Here is an 11850-nt window from a genome sequence, read left to right as displayed (position 1 = left end):
CTTCCCCTCCCCCATTTCTGAAAAAGGGGTCTAGGCCCGAAACGTCAGCCTTCCTGCTCCTCTGAATCTGCTTGGCCTGCTGTGTTCATCCAGCTCTACACCTTGTTATAACCAGGGCCCATGCAGATACCCATGGCCATCCCTCTGACCTGAAGAAAGTGAGAGAAGTTAAAGAAGAAATTGTTCAGGGTGAGGATGAGTTCGGCCAGGCGGAGGAGGCTGGGGTGGAAGGGGACAGTTCCCTACTTTTATTTTCTATTCCACTTTCCAGTAAGGAACAGACTAATAGTACCTACAGACTAATTTTATGTGATTCATGTCGCAGGATGCCCAGATCCCTCAGCTGCTCAGAGCTCTCCAGTCTCCCTCCATTTAAATCATTTGCTGGTTTTCTGTTCTTCCTGCTAAAGTTGACCAGTTCTCATTGTTCTACATTACCTGCTAAAAGATGTACACTCTGTGTCCCTTCGCAGCGTCCTCATATTCTCTTCACAACTTACTGTCCAACCTCTCTGTGCGATCAGCGAATTCAGTGACAACATGTTTGGTGCCTGGGCTGTGGACTGGTTTCTAACTGAGACGGTTCATGGGGGACGAGCTGAGTTAGTCTTTGAATCTGTTGTGTTTGATTGTGTGTGTTTGGTTGTTCATTCCTGTTCTTGGTGATTGGCAGGTCAGTAAGCACGATCCGTAACCAGCGTTACCATATCCATGCCAACCTCTCGTTTGCTATTCTTGTGGCTCAGGTTCTTCTTCTGATCAGCTTCCGCTTTGTACCGGGCACGGTAAGTGAGAAACATCCTGGCAGGGCTGGGGGAGGGGTTGGGGGTGTGATCAAAACATTGTCCCCTCTCGGACTCCAAGGTCTGTGCACTGTAGAAGCTTCTGGAAGGGAAGCCAATGTGTCAGCATGGTGATGGTTGTGCATGGACCCTGTGAGTGGCCATGCGGTTTAGAGAGAACGTTAGATCTCTAGCCACACAATCCTGTTTGCAACGTCTACTTCCTCTTAGAGCTCCCTATGCTGGGGTTTCTTACTTCATATTCTCTCCATTCACAAGACCTGCCTCCTTCCACCTGGCCAACATCTATCTGTGAGCTGCTCCCCTTCCTCAGCCGATTTCCTGCTGAAACCCTCCTGACGTGACCTTCTCACCTGAACACTCGAGTGTGGGCCATCAGGAATCTTAGCTGTCCCTCCCTCTATCTGTCTTACTGCTTCACTCTTCACCCTCCCAATGCTACTGAAAACTGATCCCTTCTATTAATCTTTGGAAAATCTGTCTTCAAATATTCTTATGTGGCTTCCTGCCAAATGTTGTTTAGTTAAACTCCTGTATGCTGCATTCACTACATCAAAGGTTCTAAATAAATATGAAGCATTGTTATTGATGTAATTTCTGGTCATGCTTTTTCTGTTGACATTGTTATGGACCAGACCAAACCCCCTCAAAATATGTTAAGAAGGTAGCCTAGACCCATTTTTTTCTTATTACAAAGGCAAAAGTAATGTGCTGTGTTCCAGATGCAATTTGACTAGTCAAGCTATTCAACGTTAAGCAAAATACCATTCACTGTAACACTGTAGTTAAAATACAACAAAACAAAGAAGAACTTAAAATAACATAACTCTATTGGGAGAATTAACTGAATAGTAACTGTTCCAATATAGTAACATCCTATAAATACACCCCTTGGCAAAAAGGCAAATTCAGAAATCAGATTTCCTCACATGCCACACCTGCAGAAGGAAGAGAAACCCCAGGTTCTAGCTCTAACTGAGAGAGGGGAAACAAAATAGCTTCTACTTCTTCAAATCTCCAGCAGCTTCTACCCCTGTTGAGACTCCAACAGCAACTTTTAGGAAAAAATCCCAAGGTCTCATTACCCCACACAGCTATTGACACTTTACTCACACCATCTGACACTTCTGATCACCCACAAAGACTTGTTATTCAGTCTGTTGACACTCCACTCACACCATTTGTATGATCTTTTGACACTCAGTTACCTGGGATTGTCTTGTAAAGATCTCTCCACCTGTATATTCTACGCCTGGGTGCTCCCTCAACTTCATCGGACAAAGGGGCTGCACTCGAATAGCTTGTGATTTCAAATAAACCTGTTGGACTATAACCTGGTGTCGAGTGACTTCTGACCACCCCCCCGCACCCCCCCCCCCGGCCCCCCCGTCAAACACTGGCACCTCCACATCATTGAGAAAATATTCTATGCCTCTTCTTCCTACCAAAGTGCATGACCTCACACTTTGCCCACTCCCCTAGCCTGTCCAAGCCCTTCTATAGCCTCCTCACTGCCTCAACACTACCTGTCCCTCCACCCAACTTTGTGTCAACTGCAAATTTAACAACAATGCCTTCAGTTCCTTTGTCCAGATTATTAATGTATAATGTGAATAGTTGTGCTCCCAACAGCTGAATTCCACTCATCACTAGCTGCTACCCTGAAAAAGACCCCCTTATCCCCACTCTCTGCCCTTCGCCAGCGAGCCAATCCTCTATCCATGCCTGTACCTTACCCCTAACACCATGGGCTCTTATTTTATTTAGCAGGCTCCTATGAGGCACCTTGTCAAAGGCCTTCTGGAAATCCAAATAGATCACGTCTACTGGCTCTCCTTTGTCTAACTTGCTCATTACACCTCAAAGAATTCTAACAGATTTGTCAGGCATGACCTCCCCTTGATGAAGCTGTGATGACTCGGCCCTATTTTACCACGTACTTCCAAGTATTCTGCAATCTCATCCTCAGTAATAGACTCTCAAATCTTATCAACGATCGAGGTCAGGCTAACCAGCCTATAGCTTCCTGTCTTCTGTCTCCCTCCCTTCTTAAACAGGGGGGTTACTTTAACTATTTTCCCATTCTCTGAGACTGTCCCTGACTCCAGTGATTCCTGAAAGATCCTCACCAATGCCTCCGCAATCTCCTCCAGAACTCTGGGGTGTAGTCCATCTCATCTGGGTGATTTATCCACCTTCAGACTTTTCAGGTTCACCAGCACCTTCTCCTTAGTGATGGCCATTACACTGTCCTTTGCCCCCCTGTCTCTCTTGGAGTTCTGGTATACTACTGGTACCTTCCACCATGAAGACTGATGCAACGTACCTATTCCTTTCCTCCATCATTGATTTGTTCCCCATTACTACTTCTCCAGCCCATTTTCCAGGAGCCAACGTCCACTTCTGCCTCCGTCTTTTAGATATTTAAAGCAACTCTTGCAATTTCTTTTACATTGTTAGCTAGCTTACCCTCCTATTTCATTTTCTCCTACCTTATTGCTTTTTTAGTTATTCTCTGCTGATTGTTTTAAAGGCTTCCCACTAATCTTCACTGCACTGTATGTTTTACCTTTTGTTTTTGTTCTGTCCCTGACTGCCCTGGTTGGCCATGGTTGCCCCAACTTCCCCTTAGTGTGTTTGTTTCTTCCTTGCAATGAATTTCTGCAGTGCCTCTCAAGTTGCCCCCAGAAACTCCTGCCATTGCTGCTCCACCATCTTCCCTGTGAGGCTCCCCTTCCAATCAACTCTGGCCAGTTCCTCGCTCAATTGTAAAGGGATTCTGATTCCAGCTTCTCCCTCTCAAACTGCAGGGTGAATTCTATCATACTATGGTCACTGTCCCCTAGGGGTTCCTTCACCTCAAGCTCCCTCATCAAGTTTGCCCCATTACATAGCACCAAATCCAGTATTGCCAGTTCCCTATTGGGCTCCACCACAAGCTGCTCCAAAAAACTATCTTGTAGACAATTCACAAATTCCTTTTTTTGGGATCTGCTACCAACCTGATTTTCCCAGTCCACCTGCATGTTGAAGTCCCCCCAGTATTATGGTAATAGTGCCTTTCTTACATGTCTTTTCTATCTCCTGATTTATTTTCTGCCTCACATCCTGACTATTGCTAGAGGCCTATACACAACTCCCATCAGGGTCTTTTCTCCTTTGTGGTTCCTCAACTCTACCCACACACATTCTATGCCTTCTGACTGTCAAACCTAAGCATGTAATCCAGACTGAAACTCTGTGTAAACTGCTGTAGGAGTGCTACACTGTCAGAGGCCCAGTCTTTTGCATCAGCATTCAAGTCAGGACCTTGACAATCCTTGCAGGAGGACATTACCAATTCCATAGTGTACAGGGGAGATGTCCCTAGTCCTGGTTAACATACATCTCTCAATCACCATTAGCAGGAGATTTGAGGTTGTGAAAGAAAATACGTTTTTATAGTGACTTTTACTACCTCAGGATGTGTCAAAGTACTTTGCAGCTTATAAAATATTTTGGAGGTGTAGATGCTGCTGTAACATTGAAAATGTGGCAGTCAGTTTGCACAAAACCAGCTCCCACAGGTAGCAATGCAATCTGTTTTAATGATATTGATTGAGGGATAACTGTGTTGAAGTATTGTGCTGTCTTTTTGTCCACCTGTATGCAGAATAGATGAGGGAACACCAGTGGACATGGTGGGTTTGGATTTTCAGGAAGCTTTTGCTAAAAACGTGGACTGCAGTTACTGGGCAAAATCAAAGCACAGGGCTTGGTGGTAATGTCCTGGCATGGATTGAGAATTTGTTGGCAGACACAGAGCAGAGTCAGAATAAATGGGGTTGTCTTTTTGTAGTGGGAGGTGGTGACAAGTGGGGTCCATAGGGATCAATGGCTGGGGCTCTGCGATTCACAGTGCATAACAATGATTTGGAGGAGGGAACCGAAGGTTATATTTCCAAATTCGCTGAGAACACAAAACTAATGGGAGTGTGAGTGGCAAGGAGGATGTCAAAAGCATCCATGGCAGCTTAGACGCAGTATGTTATTAGGCAAATCCACAGCAGACGTAGGATAATGTGGATAAGTGAACTTGTCCCCTTCAGTCAGAAAAACAGAACGGCAGGGTATCATTTAAATGATGATAGATTGGGGAAGGTTGATGTACAAAGGGTCCTGGTTGTCTTTGTACAATAGTGATTGAAAGCAAATGTCTGTGCAGCAAACAGCGAGGAAGGTAAATGGTATGTTGGCCCCCATTGTAACAGGGTTTGAGGACAGGAGCAGTTGGTACTGTAACTGTACAGGGGCTTGGTGAGACCACACCAGGAATACTGGGGACAGTTCTGCTCTCCTTACCTAAGAGAGGATATCATTACCATCAAGAGAGTGTAGTGAAGGTCCATCAGGCTGATCCCTGGGACGGCAGGTTTGTCGTTGGAGCAGACGTTGGGTTGACTGGGCCTGTATTCACCGGAGTTTACAAGAATGGGCGGGATTTCAGTGAAACGTTTAAAATCTAGGCAGGGCTGGATAGACTGGAGCAGGGAGAATGTTTCTGTTGGTCAGGGGAAAGGTGGGGAGGGGGGAATGTTCCAGAACAAGGGGTCAAGGTCTCAGCATACAGAACAGATCATTTCAGACAGAGATGCGGAGAATGGCATCGCTCAGAGGCTGGTGAACCTGGGGAATTCTTTACCACATTAGGCTGTGGACACCAAGTCACAAAATATATTCAACAAAGTAACTGATAGATTTCCTGAGGCTAAAGGTATTAAGGTGCATGGGGAGAGAGTGGAGACTGGTGTTGAGATAAATGACCAACAATGATTGTGTTGAATGGCAGACCCCTCTCAACAGGATGAATGGCTGTCTCCAGTGTTCTGTGACTCTGAGAGAGTAGGCAGGGCCTTGGCTTGATATCTCATTTGAAAGGTGACATTTCTGACAGGGCAGCACTCTTGCGATACTGCACTGGGAGGGTCAGCCTGGGTCATGAGCCTGTCACTGGAGTGAGGCTTGAATCTATGACCCTCTAACTCAGAAATGAGAGTGCAATTGTCTACCAGAACAGAGATCTCAGAATCGCTTGATAAGAACATGATAAATCCCACCATTCCAATTAATAAATACTTCTGCTAAATGTTGAGCACATCAGTTTTTTATTTTCATTGCAGCCCAGTTACCCATGTATGCATCATGAGGGTGCAGTGTTATTGGATCCAAACCAGAGATGTTCTGGAGTTACGAGCTGATGAACATCGTGTGTGAAATTCATGCGCAATTGAAATTCTTTTTCCAGAATCTGTGTATTTCTGGCGATGGAACAAACAGATTCTCATTTACTGGATCATTGACTTGGTGCCATCACTTTAGAAAAATGCAGGGAAAATAAACTGTCTCATTGAACAAAGTGAAAGAAGAATGCTCCTAATGGCCTTTCCTGGTGGATAGCGTGATGTTGAATGATTGACTTACAACAGTTTTGTTTCAGTGCCTCAATGACTACCCATGTTGTGAGAGCTGTTGAAACCAGTCATTATGAACCTGTCAGTTTCTGCCCTGTATCGGGAAATCTGTCATTAACCAGCTGACTGGGATAATTGGAACATGAGGAAATCATTCAGACTCCTTCATACTAGCTCCATGATTCAATTTGATCATCTGTGTACCCATTTTAGTATGTACTGTAACCCTTTCCACCCTCGCTATTTTCTGAAGAAGGGTCTAGGCCCGAAAGTCAGCTTTCCTGCTCCTCTGATGCTGCTTGGCCTGCTGTGTTCATCCAGCTCTACACCTTGTTATCTCTGAACTCTCGCAGTCTCAGTTTCGACATTTACAGTTGACCCCCGACTCTGAACAGTCTTCTGGGGGAGGGGGTAATAGAAAGTTCCAGAAGGCACACCCCCCACCCCACCTCCTCTTACATGTGTGTAAAACCTCTCCTGGTGTCATTGTGGAATGGTCTGGCTTGAAATTTTAAGGTTCAATTCCCTTGTTCTGAATTCCCAACCCCACCCCATCAGCTTCTCTCTATCTACACCATCACCCCTTTAATGTGTTGAACACCTCAATTCGATGAAGCTCTTCTAAACTAAAGTGAATATACAGAGCCAGGCCATGTAATTTCGCTGTGTTCGTCTGCAGTTATTCTGTTGCAGCTCTCTGCTCAGACTGATACAGCAAAACAGGAGCAAACTGACACTCATTGAGAGTTCTTTCTTAATGGGGACCAGGAGGAGGCTGAGAGCTGGCCGCAATGCACTTCCGTATTTCTTTGTGATGTTGATAAAGTCTCACCTTACCTGATGGATAGTGCATATGAGAATGTGACTGTGAGGGTGTATATCCTGTTAGCCAGAGATGTAGTTTGTCACTGCACTGTGATTTGCTGATAGAAAGCGGTTTAGTGGATTTGAATGTCAGTTTCAGTTTCAGTTTCATACGACACGTGAATCTGAGTTCAGACTGTGTTTAACCGAGCCTCCCCTCACTACTACACTCTGTCTTTCCTATCAGGGGTTGGATGTGAACTTATGATAGCCTTACCCAGAGTGACCCACTGAGACTCTGTACACACCTTAAACCAGAGAATTGAATTAGACTAGAGATATAGAAATGCTCAGTGCAGTGGAAGACAAGTTTGGGGAATATTTACAGATGTTGGGAATGTGTGATAGGTGATGGTTAATGTAAGTTGCTGTAGAGTCTTTCACTGGGACTCTTGGGCAGGCTGGTAGCTTACAAAGGGAGCTTGTTACGTTTCAGTGGGTGAAGAGAGAGAGACCTGACAGTAATGATGATGAGCACCCTCTCCAGTTACCCAAACAGTGTGAGGTAGAAAATAGAGTGTCTGCACCTGCAGAGCCAGGAACATTGAACAAAGCCCATGATCCTCCAATGATCTAAAACCGCACTACTGTTGCCTCAGTGTGCAGCAAAAGTAAAACAAGGACTTGCAGGAGGGAATCATATATCATAGAATCCCTACTGTGTGGAAACAGGCCCTTTGGCCCAACAAATCCACACCAACACTTGGAGCATCCCACCCAGACCCATCCCCTATAACCCACACACCCCTGAACACTATGGGCAATTTAGCAGGGCCAATCCACCCAGCCTGCACATCTTTGGACTGTGGGAGGAAATCCACGCAGACACAGGGAGAATGTGCAAACTCCGCACAGACAGTCACTCGAGGGTGGAATCGAACCCAGGTCCCTAGCGCTGTGAGGTAGCACTGCTAACCACTGAGCCACCGTGCTGCCCCAGAAGCTGGAGTGATATCTAAGATATCTATTTAAAGATTAGGGGAACAATGTTAAGATTAATTAATCGTAAAATAGAAACAGAAATAGCTGGAGAAACTCAGCAGGCCTGGCAGCATCTGCAGAGAGAGAAACAGAGTTAATGTTTCAAATCCGGTGTGACCCTTCTTTGGAGCTCATGTTGGATTTTGAATCACAGAGAAATTGATCCCATTCTGCCTATCTTAGGTCTTAGAAAAAGCAAACAAAAGCGTATCCCATTTACCCTGTTCTCTGCATAGTCATGGAAGTTCCTCCCCTTCTTTTTCATTCCTAAGGGTTGGTAACCTCAATCCCAGAACCAAAGTATCACAGTTTTTAATAACTTTATACATAAAGACATTTATCGTTCCTAACCTCTCCCTCTGGCAGGTTATATGGACAATCAATTTGCAAACACTCAGCATGTCTGGCAGCAATCGTGGAGAGTGAAGGAGTTAATAGTTCAGGTTGATGATCCTGCATCAGAATTAACTCGGGAAGTCATTAATGAATGCAGTCAGAAATTGAGGAAGATGTCTTTATCCAGTGAATGTGCGAATGTGGAACTTGGACCCAGGGGAGTGATTGGAATGAATAGATTAAACATGTTTCAGAAGACATTAAATATGTTTCAGAAGTTGGCCGGGATAGAACTTTATTCCTTGGAATACAGAAGAATGAGGGATGACCTTATTGAGGTGTATACAATCATGAGGGGCAAAGATAGAATGAATGCACCTAGTTTTTTTCCCCAGGATGGGGAATTGAAAACTAGAGGGCATGGATTTAAGTTGAGAGAGGAAAGATTTAAGAAGGACCTGAGGGGCATCTTCTTCACACAGAGAGTGGTGTGTGTATGGAATGGGCTGCCAGAGAAAGTGGTTGAGCCAGGTATAATAGCAACATTTAAAAAACATTTGGTTAGGTACATGGATGGGAAGGGTTGAGAGGGACATGGTCCAAATGTGGGCAATTGGAACTAGCTGAATCGGCACCATGGTCAGCATGGACCAGTTAGGGCCGAAGGGCCTGTTTCCATGCTGAATTACGCTATGACTCTATGTCTTAAGTTTAAGATGACTTGGCATGTATCCTGTGGAGTTTAGAAGAGTCAGAGGTGACTGAACTGAAACATAGAAGATCCCGAGGGGATTTGACGGGCTGGATATCAAAAGGACGTTTCCTCTTGTGGGAGAATCGAGACCGAGGGGGTCACTGTTTCAAAATAAGAGGTCGCCAACTTAAGATGGAGATGAGGAGGCATTCCTCTCACAGAGGGCTGTGAGTCTTTGGAGTTTCCTTCCTCAAAAGACAGTGGATGCAGAATCTTTAAATATTTTTAAAGCTGAGGGAGATAGATTCTTGATAACTAAGGGGATGAAAGATTATTGGGGGTTTGCAGGAATCTAGAACGGAGGTTGAAATGAGATCAGCTGTGCACTTATTAAATGGTGTAGCAGATTTGATGGGCTGAGAGGCCTACTCTTGATCCTTATTTGTAAGAAGCCTCATTAGGAATAATAAAAGGAGAGGGCAATAGGATGAGATGAAGAGTATTTTGAGTAAGTTGGTGTGGCTCTGCTGGGCTAAATGGATTGTTTCTGTCCTGGACATTTTATGACATCATGTTTTTTATTTATTCATTCATGGGATGAGGGCGTTGCTGGTTAGGCAGCATTTATTGCCCATCCCTAATTGCCCAGAGGGCAGCTAAGAATCAACCACATTGCTGTGTGTCTGGAGTCACATGTAGGCCAGACCAGGTAAGGGTGGTTTTTTCCTGACAATTGACAATTGACACTAGACTCTTAATTCCAGATTATTATTGAATTCAAATTCCAACATCTGCCATGGCAGGATTCAACCCAAGTCCCCAGAACATTACCAGGGTCTCTGGATGAATAGTCTAGTGGTAATACCACTAGGCCATTGCCTACCCATGTAGATAGACAAGTTGTGCAGTTATAAATTTTGAACAAATGTGCCCATCATTTGCAGGTTATATGTCAAGCTGTAAAATGTGATCCATTCTCATATAATTCATCCATTCTGCCTGCTCTTATTAGACACTACTGAAATGGAACTTATTGCAGGATCATTACTGGCAACAAATAACATTGATTTTTCAGATAATCATATAACTTTTGTGCACCAGTCCTTTTTTGGTCCATATCATAGAATCATCAAATCCCTATAGTGTGGGAGTAGGCTATTCAGCCCATCAAGTCCACACTGACCCTCTGAAGATTATTCCACCCAGACCCACCACCCCTATGGTTACCCTGCATTTCCCATGGCTGACCCACCCAGCATGGGCATCCCTGGACACTATGGGGCAATTTACCATGACCGATCCACCCTAACTTGCACATCTTTGGACTGTGGGAGGAAACTGGAGCACCCAGAGGAAACCCACGCAGACATGGGGAGAATGTGCAAACTCCACACAGACAGTTGCCCAAGGGTGGAATTGAACCTGGGGCCCTGGCGCCGTGAGGCAGCAATGCTGACCACTGAGCCACCCCAAAGGGGGGAGGTGGTATGAGGAGAGAAAGGCTAATTGTAAGATTGGACAAGTGCAGTGAGCAATGGCCTCCTGTCTGTTTGAATTGGATTGAAAATGAACAACATTCTAATTGCTTGAAAAGGGAGACAGTTTAAGGAGGAGTAGGAATAATTAGTGAGTATAGTTCTATAATTGGCCATGTCAAATTAGCAGCAAACCTAGAAAGAAGCAGAGATTCATGCTAAATGAATCCATATTAAAACACTTCATATGATCCCCTGGAACTGGATCAGAATAATTTGAGCTGAGCTTTGTGTAAGGATGAGCAGAGCCAGCACAGTGTAGATTACAATAAAACTCAACTAAAGATGTGCAAAAGTTGAAAAACTGAGCCCTTTGCTGTGTCGGAGGGAAATTTAATTATGGAGTAATTAACAGAAATTATTGCCGGAAGGTTTCTGTAATTTCAGTCAAATGGTTGACCTTTGTTAAGATTGCTGCAAATCAGACTTTATAGGCATATGAACTTTACAATGGTTGAAGAAGTCTGATCAATCCAAACTTCCCTTTTGGAAGCATTGTGAAACATGCTACAGTTTATGGATGAGAGCACTGAGATCCAATCAATGTCATTCACTGACATTTATTTACTGCTGTCTTTGTAATTTTATTAAAATCATAGTAATTCCTTCTATTTGTGTAGCGCCTCTGTTCTGAGCACAGCTCAAAGAATGTAGTTCTTTTGGAGTGTAATCAACTTTTCCACATTGCAGGTGGTCTGTGCGAGTCAAGCTTTCTCGAACATCACTCAGATAGTGGTATTGGCTTGTTCTGAACCATACAACCATTCCCATTATTTTACCCAGAAGGGATTTGAGAAAGAGGCAGATAAAGGTTATCATGCAAAAAAGGAACACGCGATGCAGGGGATAACATGGATAGAAGACTGCGCTGCTGCCAAGTAACAGAGACAATTCATCAATGGATCTTTTTCGGATTGCTGGGATGTGATCACTGGGATCCTGCAGAGATCTCTGTTGGGCCTCAGCTCTTTGCAATAACTTTGAGGAGGGCAGAGAAGGCTTGGTCATTAAATTTGCAGCCAACGCCAAGATAGGTTGGAAAGTATGTGGTGAAATGGACATACTTAATATAAGCAGGTTGACCAAAAACCTGGCCAATGGGGGTATAATGTGCGAACAGATGAAGTTGTTCTCTTTGGGGGGAAGAGCAAAAGAAAGGCAAAGTATTACTTAAATAGAGAATGCCT

The 11850-nt window shown here is 44.4% G+C and overlaps 1 protein-coding gene across 1 annotated transcript in view; it reads left to right on the top strand.

The window, feature by feature from the left end:
* The first annotated feature begins 540 nt into the window (after window positions 1-540).
* Window positions 541-11850, top strand: part of LOC109933615 (adhesion G-protein coupled receptor D1-like) — a 104178-nt gene continuing 92868 nt past the window's right edge. Inside the window, exons 1-2 of the mRNA XM_048611762.1 lie at window positions 541-602; window positions 674-785. Coding sequence (XP_048467719.1) covers window positions 541-602; window positions 674-785 — 174 coding nt within the window. The remainder of the gene's footprint in view (window positions 603-673; window positions 786-11850) is intronic.

The sequence above is a fragment of the Rhincodon typus genome, chromosome 24, assembly GCF_021869965.1.
Source record: "Rhincodon typus isolate 14 chromosome 24, sRhiTyp1.1, whole genome shotgun sequence".
Lineage (NCBI taxonomy): Eukaryota > Metazoa > Chordata > Chondrichthyes > Orectolobiformes > Rhincodontidae > Rhincodon > Rhincodon typus.
This window is presented reverse-complemented; position numbering and strand designations above follow the sequence as displayed.